At 46.5% G+C, this 15,020-nt stretch overlaps 1 protein-coding gene across 2 annotated transcripts in view; it reads left to right on the forward strand.

Annotated features, from left to right (window-relative positions):
- specc1 (sperm antigen with calponin homology and coiled-coil domains 1) overlaps positions 1-15,020 on the forward strand; it is an 84,000-nt gene that overhangs the window by 46,450 nt on the left and 22,530 nt on the right. For both annotated transcript variants that reach the window (XM_062960722.1, XM_062960723.1), the window contains 5 exons: positions 2,487-2,629; positions 7,553-7,656; positions 7,755-7,836; positions 13,015-13,174; positions 13,377-13,479. In XM_062960722.1, coding sequence (XP_062816792.1) covers positions 2,487-2,629; positions 7,553-7,656; positions 7,755-7,836; positions 13,015-13,174; positions 13,377-13,479 — 592 coding nt within the window. The remainder of the gene's footprint in view (positions 1-2,486; positions 2,630-7,552; positions 7,657-7,754; positions 7,837-13,014; positions 13,175-13,376; positions 13,480-15,020) is intronic.

The raw sequence follows: 15,020 nt of genomic DNA on the forward strand, positions 1-15,020 counted from the left end.
TCTCCTTCCTTCTTTTTCTTCCTTCTCTTCTCCTTCTTTCCTTCTCTTCCTCTTCTCCTTCGTTCCTTTTCTTCTCCTTCTTTCCCTTTTTTCTCTTCGTGTTCTTTCCTTCCCTTGCTCCTCTTCTCCTTACTTCTTTTCTCCTTCCGTCTTTCCTTTTCTTCTCCTGTCAATCTCTCCTTGTTTCCCTTCCTTCTCTCCTCCTTCTTTCCTTCCCTTTCTTCTCTTCTCCCTTCTTTCCCTTCCTTCTCTTTTCCTTCCTTCTTTCCCTTCCCCCTCTTCTCCTTCATTCCCTCTTTCCTTCTCTTCTCCTTCCTTCTTTCTCTTCCTCCTCTTCTCGTTCTTTCCTTCCCTTGCTCCTTTTGTCCTTCTTTCTTTTCTCCTTCAGTCTTTCCTTTTCTTCTCCCATCAATCTCTCCTTGTTTCCCTTTCTTCTCTTCTCCTTCCTTCTTTTCCTTCCTCCTCTTCTCCTTCATTCCTTCTTCCTTCTTTCTCTTCCTTCTCTTCTCGTCCTTTCCTTCCCTTGCTCCTCTTCTCCTTCCTTCTTTCTCTTTCTTCTCTTCTCCTTTCATTCCCTTTCTTCTCCTTCCTTTCTTCTTTCCTTTCCTTCTCTTTTCCTTCCTTCTTCCTCTTCCTCTTCTCCTTCATTCCCTTCTCCTTTTCTCTTTTCCCTTCTAATTCCTCTTCTCCTCTCCTTCCCTCCTTCTTTCCCTTTCTTCTCTTCTTCTTTATCTCCCTCTTCTTCCTTCCTTCCTTCTCTTGCTCCTCTTCTCCTTCCTTTCCTTTCCTCTCTTCTCTTCTTCCTCTTCTCCATATCTCTTCCTTCCTTCCTTTCTTCCTCCTCCTCCTTCCTTCCTCCCCTTTCTTTCCCCCTTTCGGTCCCTTGTCTTGGCCGGCTCTCTGCACATGCTCAGAGGCTTCCCACATGGCTGACCTTGTCCCATCCAGAGGAGGCCTCCTGGTCAAAAGAGAATCAGGAGAGCCTATTAATAGTCCAGCAGCTGGAGGGAGAAGGAGGACGGAAAGCAAACGGATCTGGCTTGAGAAAAAACGTACTGCACTCAGTGTGCCCGTCACCACTGGCACCACCTTCCCTGGCTTGTGCTGAAATCTTTGCAGCCCGATCTTCAAATCTTCATATTATTATTATTATTATTATTATTATTATTATTATTATTATTATTATTGCTTCCCAAGTGTCTAGGACTGTGTGATGTCTCGGCGAATCCAAGTAGGGTGGCCTTTTGCAGCTGACAGAATTGTAATTTTTTCAGCCCCAATTGTGTTTAAGTGCTGGCCAAGGTTTTCTTATGCACTGCAACCAGTGTGCCCGTCACCACTGGCACCACCTTCCCTGGCTTGTGCTGAAATCTTTGCAGTCCGATCTTCATATCTTCATATTATTATTATTATTATTATTATTATTATTATTGCTTTCCAAGTGCCTAGGACTGTGTCTAGCACCACTGGCATCACCTTCCCTGGCTTGTGTTGAAATCTTTGCAGTCCGATCTTCAAATCTTCGTATTATTATTATTGTCGTCTCATGATTGAAAGGGGAATGCCACAGTTCCCTCTCCTCTTTGTAACCTTTGCCATTTCGATCACATTGTTGTTGTTGTTGTTGTTGTTTTTGTCCCGTGATTGAAAGGGGAATACAGCAGTTCCCTGTCCTTCTCGTAATCTTTGCAATCTCCGTCATATTATCATTATTATTATTATTGTATGACACAGCAAACAAGATCGATATGCTGGATTTCGTTTCACAAAATCACAAGTCGAACACTTCCCAAGTGTCTAGGACTGTGTGATGTATTATTATTATTATTATTATTATTATTATTATTATTATTATTATTATTATTATTATTATTGTGAGACACAGCAAACAAGATCTATATTCTGGATTTCGTATCACAAAATCACAAGTCGAACACTTCCCAAGTGTCTAGGACTGTGTGATGTCTCGGCGAATCCAAGTAGGGTGGCCTTTTGCAGCTGACAGAATTGTAATTTTGTCAGCGCCAATTGTGTTTAAGTGCTGGCCAAGGTTTTCTTATGCACTGCAACCAGTGTGCCCATCACCACTGGCACCACCTTCCCTGGCTTGTGCTGAAATCTTTGCAGTCCGATCTTCAAATCTTCATATCATGTAAACTTTTCCAGTTGCTTCTCGTCGATCCATACTTCGACGATCCAGTGTGCCCATCACCACTGGCACCACCTTACCTGGCTTGTGCTGAAATCCTTGCAGTCCGATCTTCAAATCTTCATATCATGTAAACTTTTCCAGTTGCTTCTTGTTTTTTAACAGGATTGTGAGGGTCAGGAGTCTTGTGCTCATAGTAATAATAATAATAATTGTTGTTGTTGTTGTCGTCATTGTCATCTCGTGATTGAACGGGGAATGCTATAGTTCCAGCTCCTCTTCGTAACCTTTGCAATTCCCACCATATTATTCCTATGGCTCTTCCTTTTTCTCGCAGGCCGTGCAAAGAGGGTCCGAACCCGTCGGAAGAGCCCCCCGCCCGCTGGCAGGGCGTCTCCACCAACCGGGCTTCGCCGACCCCGCCAGACGCCTTGGCCACCGTCAAATCGCTCATCAAGTCCTTCGACTTGGGATGCCCAGGTAAACACCCTACCTTTGGCTTACGGGAAAGGTCTTTACAACTCTATCATCTTCCTCCGAGGCTGGGGCATGTAGTTTACCTCCTCAGGAAGGCACAATCAAAGCCCTCCCGACAGATGGCCATCCAGTTTAAGTCCAGACACCTCCAGAGAAGGAAGGAGACTCCACTGGACCCCCAGGTGGTCTGTACTCCGCACTAGAGTTAGAAGAGACCCCCTGTAATGAAGTACGAATTTTGGTTTACAGATGTTATGTTTAATTGTGTGTTTATGTTTTAAAAGGGTAAGTATTACAGTTATTGCATCTCAGCACTCAGAGGCTGGTTGCCATGGAGAAGTAGGCGGAGTTGAAGAAGTGCAGAGTTTTAAAAAGTCAGTCAGTCTGTGCTCTGAGGAGGCACAGGGAAGATTGATTCCAGGTTGATGGGATCAAGGAGGCTCAATTGTTCATTTTGAGTCAGTTTTAAATAAGTTTGGTGACTTCTTGAATGTAGTCTGTGCTCTGATGAGGCACAGGGAAGATTGATTCCAGGTTGATGGGATCAAGGAGGCTCAATTGTTCATTTTGAGTCGGTTTTAAATAAGTTTGGTGACTTCTTGAATGTAGTCTGTGCTCTGAGGAGGCACAGGGAAGATTGATTCCAGGTTGATGGGATCAAGGAGACTCAATTGTTCATTTTGAGTCAGTTTTAAATAAGTTTGGTGACTTCTTGAATGTAGTCTGTGCTCTGATGAGGCACAGGGAAGATTGATTCCAGGTTGATGGGATCAAGGAGACTCAATTGTTCATTTTGAGTCAGTTTTAAATAAGTTTGGTGACTTTTTGAATGTAGTCTGTGCTCTGATGAGGCACAGGGAAGATTGATTCCAGGTTGATGGGATCAAGGAGACTCAATTGTTCATTTTGAGTCAGTTTTAAATAAGTTTGGTGACTTCTTGAATGTAGTCTGTGCTCTGAGGAGGCACAGGGAAGATTGATTCCAGGTTGATGGGATCAAGGAGACTCAATTGTTCATTTTGAGTCAGTTTTAAATAAGTTTGGTGACTTCTTGAATGTAGTCTGTGTCCTGGTAAGCAACAGAGAATCTGTGATAGTATATGACTGTGGTTTGAAGTCACTGGATAGTCTAAGTTTCAGACTTTGGGAACCAATCCCAGCTGGACTCACAGAGATCCATTGAAGTAACGATTTAAAAGTGGCGGAGGAAGAAGTTTTAACTACTTTAAGTAAAAGAAGTGATACTTTAGAGCAGGGGTCCTCAAACTTTTTAAGTGGAGGGCCGTTTATGGTCCCTCAGACTGCTGAGGGGCCGAATTATCATTTGAAAAAAAAAAAAACCCGAACAAATTCCTATGCACACTGCACATGTCTTATTTGTAGTACAAAAAATCTCCAACATTTATTTATTTACTACATTTATACCCCACCCTCTTTCATTCTGAAGGGGACTCAGAGCAGCTTACAAGTTTTATGTACATATAATATATTATAATATTAGCATAGCACAATATTAGCACCATATTGTACTATGGGGCCTCCGGTGGCGCAATGGGTTAAACTGCTGAGCTGCTGAACTTGTGGACCAAAAGGTCGCAGGTTCGAATTAGGGGAGCGGAATGAGCTCCCGCTGTTAGATCCTGCTCCTTCCAACCTAGTAGTTCGAAAACATGTCAATGTGAGTCGATCAATAGGTACCGCTCCGGTGGGAAGGTAACAGCGCTCCATGCAGTCATGCCCGTGGCCACATGGCCTTGGAGGTGTCTACGGACAACGCTGGCTCTTGGGCTTAGAAATGGAGATGAGCACCAACCTCCAGAGTCAGACATGACTGGACTTAACGTCAGGGGAAACCTTTACCTCAATGTACTATACCAATATACTGTAATATTATTAGTAATATTACATTTGATATATAATACAGTAGAGTCTCACTAATCCAAGCCTCGCTTGTCCAAGCCTCTGGATAATCCAAGCCATTTTTGTAGTCAATGTTTCCAATATATTGTGATATTTTGGTGCTAAATTCGTAAATACAGTAATTACAACATAACATCACTGCGTATTGAACTACTTTTTCTGTCAAATTTGTGGTATAACATGATGTTTTGGTGCTTAATTTGTAAAATCATAACCTAATTTGATGTTTAATAGGCTTTTCCTTGACCAGTCCTTATAATCCAAGATATTCGCTTATCCAAGCTTCTGCCGGCCCGTTTAGCTTGGATTAGTGAGACTCTACTGTATATAATAAATATTATTAGATTGTATTATTATTAGTATTATATTGTATGACATTATAATATTTGTATCAATATTATATGTATACACAATATATTATACTAGCCGTGCCCGGCCACGCGTTGCTGTGGCAAAGTGGTGGTGGTATTGGTTAAAAATTGTTGTGTAATTTTTATTTGACGTTATTTGTATTTTTTAATTAATTTTATTGTAAGTTATCTTTTTATTTATTATATTTTATTATTTTCTTGTATTATTTTTAGTTATTTTCTGTTATTATAGTATTTTATTGTATTAATTTTTAGTGTTTTTTATTATTTTTTATTGGGTTGCTAGGAGACCAAGTTGGAGGAGCTTAGCCTTCTAACTGGCAGCAATGGGATAAAAGCAATTATTCCTCTCTCTCTAATTGTTTTGTGGGTCACCATGATGCCATCACTCTTTTATATATATAGATTATTATTATTATTATGTGGTATTATTAGTTTTTCATAGTATTATATTTATTATTATTGTAGATCAGGGGTCCCCAAACTAAGGCCCGGGGGCCAAATGCGGCCCTCCAAGGTCATTTACGTGGCCCCCGGCCCTCAGCTTTAGGCTTAGGCTCTGAAATGACTTTAGCCCGGGGCTGTGGCGCAGACGGGAGAGCAATGAGTCACTGACCAGGAGGTCATAAGTTCGAGGCCCGCTCGGAGCTATGTTTGTTTGTCTTTGTCCTGTGTTAAAAAGGCATTGAATGTTTGCCTAATATGTGTAATGTGATCCGCCCTGAGTCCCCTTCGGGGTGAGAAAGAAGGGCGGGATATAAATGATGTAAATAAATAAATAAATAAATAAGGCACACAACAACAACAACAACAACAACAACAACAACAACAATCCTACTTAACATGACTATCTCATTGGCCAGAAGCAGGCCCACATTGAAATCCTGATAGGTTTACTGTATGTTGGTTACAATTGTTTTTATTTTTAAATATTGTATTGTTCTTTCATTTACTAATATTGTGCTATGGTAATAATCTATATATATAAAAGAGTGATGGCATCACGGCGACCCACAAAACAACAAAACTACAGGCCCGCCCAACCTCGAAATTTGACAACACAACCCATCATCCACGCCTCTAGGTTGATACAACAAAAAGAAAAGAAAAATAAAGTCCTAATTATAGAGGGAGAGGAATAATTGTTTTTATCCAATTGCTACCAGTTAGAAGGCTAAGTTCCGCCCACTTGGTCTCCTAGTAATATATAATCTACAACAGGGGTCCCCAAACTTTTTAATCCGAGGGCCGGTCCACAATCCTTCAGACTGTTGAGGGGCCGGATTATCATTTGAAAAAAAAAATACAAACAAATTCTGATGCACGTTGCACATGTCTTATTTGTAGTGCAAAAACAACAACAACAAGAACAATGAAAAAACAATACAATATTTAAAAATAAAAATAATTTTAACCAACATACATTTATCAGGATTTCAATGGAAAGTGTGGACCTGCTTCTGGCCAATGAGATAGTCAAGTTAATTAGGATTGTTGTTGTTGTTGTTGTGTGCCTTCAAGTCATTTCAGACTTTGGGTGAGCCTAAGTCTAAAATGTATTTATTTATTATTTATTTATTTACTGCATTTATTTACTACATTTGTATCACACCCTTCTCACCCCAAAGGGGACTCAGAGTGGCTTTCAAATTATATGTACATACAATCTATATATATAAAAGAGTGATGGCATCACGGCAGCGGACAAAACAACAAAAGTAAACACCCCACAACCTCGAAAATTGACATCACAACCCCTCATCCATGCCTCTAGGTTGATACAACAAAAAGAAAAGAAAAATAAATTCCTAATTAGAGGGAGAGGAATAATTGTTTTTATTCAATTGCTGCCAGTTAGAAGGCTAAGCTCCGCCCACTTGGTCTCCTAGCAACCCACTCAGCCCAGTGTTAATAAAATAATGATAAAAAATAAATACAAATAATACAATAAAAATATGAAAAACACTAAAATAATTAATACAATAAAATACTATAACAAAATGACTAAAAATAATACAACAAAATAATAAAATATAATAAATAAAAAAGATAAGTGACAATAAAATTAATTTAAAAAAATACAAATAACATCAAATAAAAATTCCACAACAAGTTTTAACCGATACCACCACCACTTTGCCACAGCAACGCGTGGCCGGGCACAGCTAGTATATTATATTATTAGCATAGCACAATATTAGCATTATATATTACTTTATTGAACTATACCACTATACTATAATATTATTAGTAATATTATATGTAATAAAGAATATATAATTAATATTATTATATGGTATTATTATTAGTGTTATATTGTATTACATTATAATATTATTATCAATATTATATGTATATATAATATATTATATTATATTATAAAACTGAGGGCGGGGGCCAGGTAAATGACCTCGGAGGGCCATTTGGGGACCCCTGTTCTAAACCAAGTTACACTACCCTTTCAAGTAAAAGTAAACATCTCCCTGTGTCTTTGGTGGTTGCAACTTTCCAAATTGGTGTTAGTCGTTCATAGTCCTTGAATTGAATTTTAACCGAGTGGGTTCAGGACGGGTTTGGTATTAAGTCAGAAACGGCTCATCGTTGATTCATTTCTTCCTATTTGTTCCGGATACAGGTCCCGGAAACGGGCCGAGCGTCCCGGCCCGCAAGGCCTCCCGGAGCCCCTTGAGCGGCATCCCCACCCGGACCGCCCCCGCCGCCGCCGTCTCCCCCATCCAGGTAACCCCCAGATACACGTCCCTCGCAGAAGACATCAAGTAGAGTATTGGTATCCTGGTGTTGATCTTACCTTTATTTTCTCCTTGTCCTTGTTGCAGAGACATTCCAACGCCAGCCAGGCCAAACCCGCCGGGAAAACCTTCTCCAAGGCCTCGGAGCGGCCAGAACTCCCCTTGACAGGTACGAAGGAAACCCAAGGAGCCCTAGAAGAACATCACCATCATCATTTACAATATAACACTTCTTCTCTAGCAACTATTATTATTTTCTTATCCTCTTCTCTCCGTATCATTATTATCCACTTCTTCACTACTACTACTACTACTACTACTACTACTACTTATTATTATTATTTTCTTATTCACTTCTTCTCTCCTAATTATTTTCTTATCAACTTTTTATCTCCCAATTATTATTATTATTTTCTTACCCTCTCCCAATTATTATTACCATGTATACTCAAGTATAAGCAGAGTTATTCATCCCTTTTTAAGGACTGAAAAATATCCCCTCAGTTACACTTGTGTGAATGTCCAGGTTGGCTTATATTTGGGTCGGCTTATACTCGAGTGTATACGGTACTATTACTATTATTTTCTTATTCTCTTCTTGACTGGGGCCCCTGGTGGCACAGTGTGTTAAAGCGCTGAGCTGCTGAACTTGCGGACCAAAAGGTCCCAGGTTCAAATCCCGGGAGCGGAATGAGCGCCTGCTGTTAGCCCCAGCTTCTGCCAACCTAGCAGTTCGAAAACATGCAAATGCGAGTAGATAAATAGGTACCGCTCCGGCGGGAAGGTAACGGCGCTCCATGCAGTCATGCCCGTGGCCACATGACGTGTCTACAGACAACGCCGGCTCTTCGGCTTAGAAATGGAGATGAGCACCAACTTCTATTATTATTACCATTAGTACTGTCGTTATTGTTGTTATTATTTCCTTCTTACCCTCTTATCTCCAAGTTATTATCATTATTACTGCTAATTGGTTCTATCCCCAAAATATGGGATAGAAATAGTTTACTCAGCTGACGAGATTTTGTCTTTGTGGCTGGAAGGCTAATGGGAAGGCGGCCGTTGTGTTTTTCCAATCGTGAAGCACTAAAAGGCGACTCCATTACCTTAATGGAGCAGATGGATGAAAGCATGATAGAGAGTGAGAGACCGCAAGTGTCTCTGGATGGATCTTGGCCAGCGAGCCCCTCCCAAAAAGGCTTGTTTACCAGAAAACACGGCACCACCAGACAGAGAAAACCTTTGTAAACTTGACCACTTCTTCCAGGAGTCCCTACTCGAGCCTTACTTACTGGCTGTCAATATGCAGCTGAAGGCTTCCCGGCCGTCAAGGCTTCCGACAACGGGGCCGACTTAGTATTTTCCGGCCGTCAAGGCTTCCGACAACGGGGCCGACTTAGTATTTTCCGGCCGTCAAGGCTTCCGACAACGGGGCCGACTTAGTATTTTCCGGCCGTCAAGGCTTCCGACAACGGGGCCGACTTAGTATTTTCCGGCCGTCAAGGCTTCCGACAACGGGGCCGACTTAGTATTTTCCGGCCGTCAAGGCTTCCGACAACGGGGCCGACTTAGTATTTTCCGGCCGTCAAGGCTTCCGACAACGGGGCCGACTTAGTATTTTCCGGCCGTCAAGGCTTCCGACAACGGGGCCGACTTAGTATTTTCCGGAAGTCAAGGCTTCCGACAACGGGGCCGACTTAGTATTTTCCGGAAGTCAAGGCTTCCGACAACGGGGCCGACTTAGTATTTTCCGGAAGTCAAGGCTTCCGACAACGGGGCCTGAGACAGGGCTGAGGATCTATACCTGTCCTGAGGTGCCTGTTGGGACACAGAGGGCGGAGCTAGGGAAGGGGGCGGGGCCTCTTCCCAAGAGCCCGAAACAGGGCTGAGCCTCTATCCCTCTCCTGAGAGGCCTTTTAGGACTAAAGGGCGGGGCTAGGGGCGGGGCCTCTTCCCAAGAGCCCGAGACAGGGCTGAGCCTCTATCCCTCTCCTGAGAGGCCTTTTAGGACTAATGGGCGTGGCTAGGGGCGGGGCTTCTTCCCAAGAGCCCGAGACAGGGCTGAGCCTCTATCCCTCTCCTGAGAGGCCTTTTAGGACTAATGGGCGTGGCTAGGGGCGGGGCCTCTTCCCAAGAGCCCGAGACAGGGCTGAGCCTCTATCCCTCTCCTGAGAGGCCTTTTAGGACTAATGGGCGTGGCTAGGGGCGGGGCCTCTTCCCAAGAGCCCGAGACAGGGCTGAGCCTCTATCCCTCTCCTGAGAGGCCTTTTAGGAATAAGGGCGTGGCTAGGGGCGGGGCCTCTTCCCAAGAGCCCGAGACAGGGCTGAGCCTCTATCCCTCTCCTGAGAGGCCTTTTAGGAATAAGGGCGTGGCTAGGGGCGGGGCCTCTTCCCAAGAGCCCGAGACAGGGCTGAGCCTCTATCCCTCTCCTGAGAGGCCTTTTAGGAATAAGGGCGTGGCTAGGGGCGGGGCCTCTTCCCAAGAGCCCGAGACAGGGCTGAGCCTCTATCCCTCTCCTGAGAGGCCTTTTAGGACTAATGGGCGTGGCTAGGGGCGGGGCCTCTTCCCAAGAGCCCGAGACAGGGCTGAGCCTCTATCCCTCTCCTGAGAGGCCTTTTAGGAATAAGGGCGTGGCTAGGGGCGGGGCCTCTTCCCAAGAGCCCGAGACAGGGCTGAGCCTCTATCCCTCTCCTGAGAGGCCTTTTAGGAATAAGGGCGTGGCTAGGGGCGGGGCCTCTTCCCAAGAGCCCGAGACAGGGCTGAGCCTCTATCCCTCTCCTGAGAGGCCTTTTAGGAATAAGGGCGTGGCTAGGGGCGGGGCCTCTTCCCAAGAGCCCGAGACAGGGCTGAGCCTCTATCCCTCTCCTGAGAGGCCTTTTAGGAATAAGGGCGTGGCTAGGGGCGGGGCCTCTTCCCAAGAGCCCGAGACAGGGCTGAGCCTCTATCCCTCTCCTGAGAGGCCTTTTAGGAATAAGGGCGTGGCTAGGGGCGGGGCCTCTTCCCAAGAGCCCGAGACAGGGCTGAGCCTCTATCCCTCTCCTGAGAGGCCTTTTAGGACTAATGGGCGTGGCTAGGGGCGGGGCCTCTTCCCAAGAGCCTGAGACAGGGCTGAGCCTCTATCCCTCTCCTGAGAGGCCTTTTAGGAATAAGGGCGTGGCTAGGGGCGGGGCCTCTTCCCAAGAGCCCGAGACAGGGCTGAGCCTCTATCCCTCTCCTGAGAGGCCTTTTAGGAATAAGGGCGTGGCTAGGGGCGGGGCCTCTTCCCAAGAGCCCGAGACAGGGCTGAGCCTCTATCCCTCTCCTGAGAGGCCTTTTAGGACTAATGGGCGTGGCTAGGGGCGGGGCCTCTTCCCAAGAGCCCGAGACAGGGCTGAGCCTCTATCCCTCTCATGAGAGGCCTTTTAGGACTAATGGGCGTGGCTAGGGGCGGGGCCTCTTCCCAAGAGCCCGAGACAGGGCTGAGCCTCTATCCCTCTCCTGAGAGGCCTTTTAGGACTAATGGGCGTGGCTAGGGGCGGGGCCTCTTCCCAAGAGCCCGAGACAGGGCTGAGCCTCTATCCCTCTCCTGAGAGGCCTTTTAGGACTAATGGGCGTGGCTAGGGGCGGGGCCTCTTCCCAAGAGCCCGAGACAGGGCTGAGCCTCTATCCCTCTCCTGAGAGGCCTTTTAGGACTAATGGGCGTGGCTAGGGGCGGGGCTTCTTCCCAAGAGCCCGAGACAGGGCTGAGCCTCTATCCCTCTCCTGAGAGGCCTTTTAGGACTAATGGGCGTGGCTAGGGGCGGGGCCTCTTCCCAAGAGCCCGAGACAGGGCTGAGCCTCTATCCCTCTCCTGAGAGGCCTTTTAGAACTAAAGGGCGGGGCTAGGGGCGGGGCCTCATCTCTAGAGTCTGAGACAGGGCTGAGCCTCTATCCCTCTCCTGAGAGGCCTTTTAGGACTAATGGGCGTGGCTAGGGGCGGGGCTTCTTCCCAAGAGCCCGAGACAGGGCTGAGCCTCTATCCCTCTCCTGAGAGGCCTTTTAGAACTAATGGGCGTGGCTAGGGGCGGGGCCTCTTCCCAAGAGCCCGAGACAGGGCTGAGCCTCTATCCCTCTCCTGAGAGGCCTTTTAGGACTAATGGGCGTGGCTAGGGGCGGGGCCTCTTCCCAAGAGCCCGAGACAGGGCTGAGCCTCTATCCCTCTCCTGAGAGGCCTTTTAGAACTAAAGGGCGGGGCTAGGGGCGGGGCCTCATCTCTAGAGTCTGAGACAGGGCTGAGCCTCTATCCCTCTCCTGAGAGGCCTTTTAGGACTAATGGGCGTGGCTAGGGGCGGGGCTTCTTCCCAAGAGCCCGAGACAGGGCTGAGCCTCTATCCCTCTCCTGAGAGGCCTTTTAGGACTAATGGGCGTGGCTAGGGGCGGGGCCTCTTCCCAAGAGCCCGAGACAGGGCTGAGCCTCTATCCCTCTCCTGAGAGGCCTTTTAGGACTAATGGGCGTGGCTAGGGGCGGGGCCTCTTCCCAAGAGCCCGAGACAGGGCTGAGCCTCTATCCCTCTCCTGAGAGGCCTTTTAGGACTAATGGGCGTGGCTAGGGGCGGGGCTTCTTCCCAAGAGCCCGAGACAGGGCTGAGCCTCTATCCCTCTCCTGAGAGGCCTTTTAGGACTAATGGGCGTGGCTAGGGGCGGGGCCTCTTCCCAAGAGCCCGAGACAGGGCTGAGCCTCTATCCCTCTCCTGAGAGGCCTTTTAGGACTAATGGGCGTGGCTAGGGGCGGGGCTTCTTCCCAAGAGCCCGAGACAGGGCTGAGCCTCTATCCCTCTCCTGAGAGGCCTTTTAGGACTAAAGGGCGGGGCTAGGGGCGGGGCTTCTTCCCAAGAGCCCGAGACAGGGCTGAGCCTCTATCCCTCTCCTGAGAGGCCTTTTAGGGCGGGTATAGTGGTTTAGGCCCCGCCCCCTCCTCTAGCCCCGCCCCCTGCATCCTGGCAGGCGCCGCAGGACAGGGATAGAAGCTCAGCCCTGCCTCAGAGCTCGTAACTCCGCCCATCCTAGTCCTGGCCGCCCATTTGTGGCCCTGCCCACCTCCCCCTCCCCCTCCCAGCCCTGCATCTTGGACTAGGGGAGAGGCTCAGCCTTGCCCTCTTGAGCAGGAGCCACACCCACCCCCTCTAAGCCACGCCCCCTTTTTCTGGAAAGGAGGTGGTAGGCCAAATAAGTTTGGGAACCACTGGGCTAGATTGATGAAGAAGAGATCGATCGAGTCTACAGAAGACCCACACACACTCACGAGGTGGTCGATAGACAGATGGGACTGACTGATGAAGAGATAGAGATGTCTGACCCACAGTCTTCTTCTTCTTCCGCCCCCGACAGACCTACTTAAAGAGCGCGGCGTCGGCATCGGGGAGGAGCCGGACCTGAAGCCGGAGTCCTTCCTGCTGCGCAAGAGCCCTTCCCTGGAGTCCCTGGGAAAGACCCCCGGGGGACCCTTCGCAAGACCCCCCACCGGGCTGCGCCCACCCAGCAAACTCAGGTAACTTGCTCTCTGGGTGCGGGGCGGGCGGACTACAACTCCCAGCATCCATGGTCGGGAGTCACAGTCCTCTCTGGATGCAGGGTGAATGATAACTCCCAACATCCAGGGTGGGTGAGAGTTATAGGGCTTTTGGGATGCGGGGAGAACTATAACTCCCAGCGCCCATGATCCATGGGGACCGCCATGCTCTCGTTTCCAGCGTGGAGAGGAAGGACCCCTTGGCGGCCTTGGCCAGGGAGTACGGCGGCTCCAAGCGCAACGCGCTGCTCAAGTGGTGCCAGAAGAAGACCGAGGGCTACCCGGTGAGTACGTTACGTGGCCCGAAACTGGTCTATTGAGTCTGTTCCTCAGGGTTTACCAGGCAGAAGCAACGTTTCATTACGGTTCAGCAAGCAGGCAGTTAGTCATTGCGGGCCTTCATATTTTTGAACGATATATTTCATGACATAGAACATATATTAAATACCACCGCTTCCTCATTAGGATTATTTTTCAGACTACGCCACAGCAACACCTGGCCGGGCACAGCCAATATATACTCGAGTATAAGCCGACCCGAATATAAGCACCTCATTTTACCACAAAAAAAAATCTGGGAAAATATTGACTCCAGTATAAGCCGAGAGACCAATCAATTTACCGTATATACTCAAATATAAGCCGAGGCACCTAATTTTAACACAAAAAATCTGGGAAAACATTGACTCCAGTATAAGCCGAGAGTAATAAATTTACCGTATATACTCGAGTATAAGCCAACCCGAATATAAGCCGAGGCACCTAATTTTAACACAAAAAAACTGGGAAAACATTGACTCCAGTATAAGCCGAGAGACCAATCAATTTACCGTATATACTCAAATATAAGCCGAGGCACCTAATTTTAACACAAAAAAACTGGGAAAACATTGACTCCAGTATAAGCCAAGATACCAATCAATTTACCGTATATACTCGAGTATAAGCCAACCCGAATATAAGCTGAGGCACCTCATTTTACCACAAAAAAACTGGGAAAATATTGACTCCAGTATAAGCCGAGATACCAATAGTAGCCGCAATAATAGAGAAAAATAATACATGGAATAGTAGCAGCAATAATAGAGAAAAATAATACATGGAATAATACCAATAATAATAGAGAAAAATAATACATGGAATAATACCAATAATAATAGAGAAAAATAATACATGGAATAATACCAATAATAATAGAGAAAAATAATAAATGTACCATATATTCTCGAGTATAAGCTGACCCAAATATAAGCCAACCAGGACCCTCACCTGAGTATAAGCCCAGGGGGGCTTTTTCAGTCTTAAAAAAAAGGGCTGAAAAACTAGGCTTATACTCGAGTATATACAGTAGATATATCTCATCCGATCTTTACTTGAGGGAGGCTCGGAATAGCACTGACCCTTTGCTAATCCCCGGGGTAAACATGCCAGGGCTCATTAGCCCTTCCCGTCAAGAGCTAAGCCAAAGCAAAGGGAGTGGCCGGGCGGGCCGGTTTGGGAATCGGATCTTCTCAAGATCCGACGGCGGTGACTACTGGGTCATTGTCCTTCTCGTTGTAAGCTGACCGTTAACCCCGGCTGGGTGGTTTCCTTATAAATGTCAGGATGCAATTGATGAACGGGGGGAAGATGGGACCTCTCACCCTTTGGATTATTATTATTATTATTTTATTATTATGACACAGCAAACAAGATAGATATGCTGGATTTCGTTTCACAAAATCACAAGTCGAACACTTCCCAAGTGTCTAGGACTGAGTGATGTATATTATTATTATTATTATTATTATTATTATTATTATTATTATTGTGACACAGCAAACGA

The sequence above is a fragment of the Anolis carolinensis genome, unplaced genomic scaffold (assembly GCF_035594765.1).
Source record: "Anolis carolinensis isolate JA03-04 unplaced genomic scaffold, rAnoCar3.1.pri scaffold_7, whole genome shotgun sequence".
Lineage (NCBI taxonomy): Eukaryota > Metazoa > Chordata > Lepidosauria > Squamata > Dactyloidae > Anolis > Anolis carolinensis.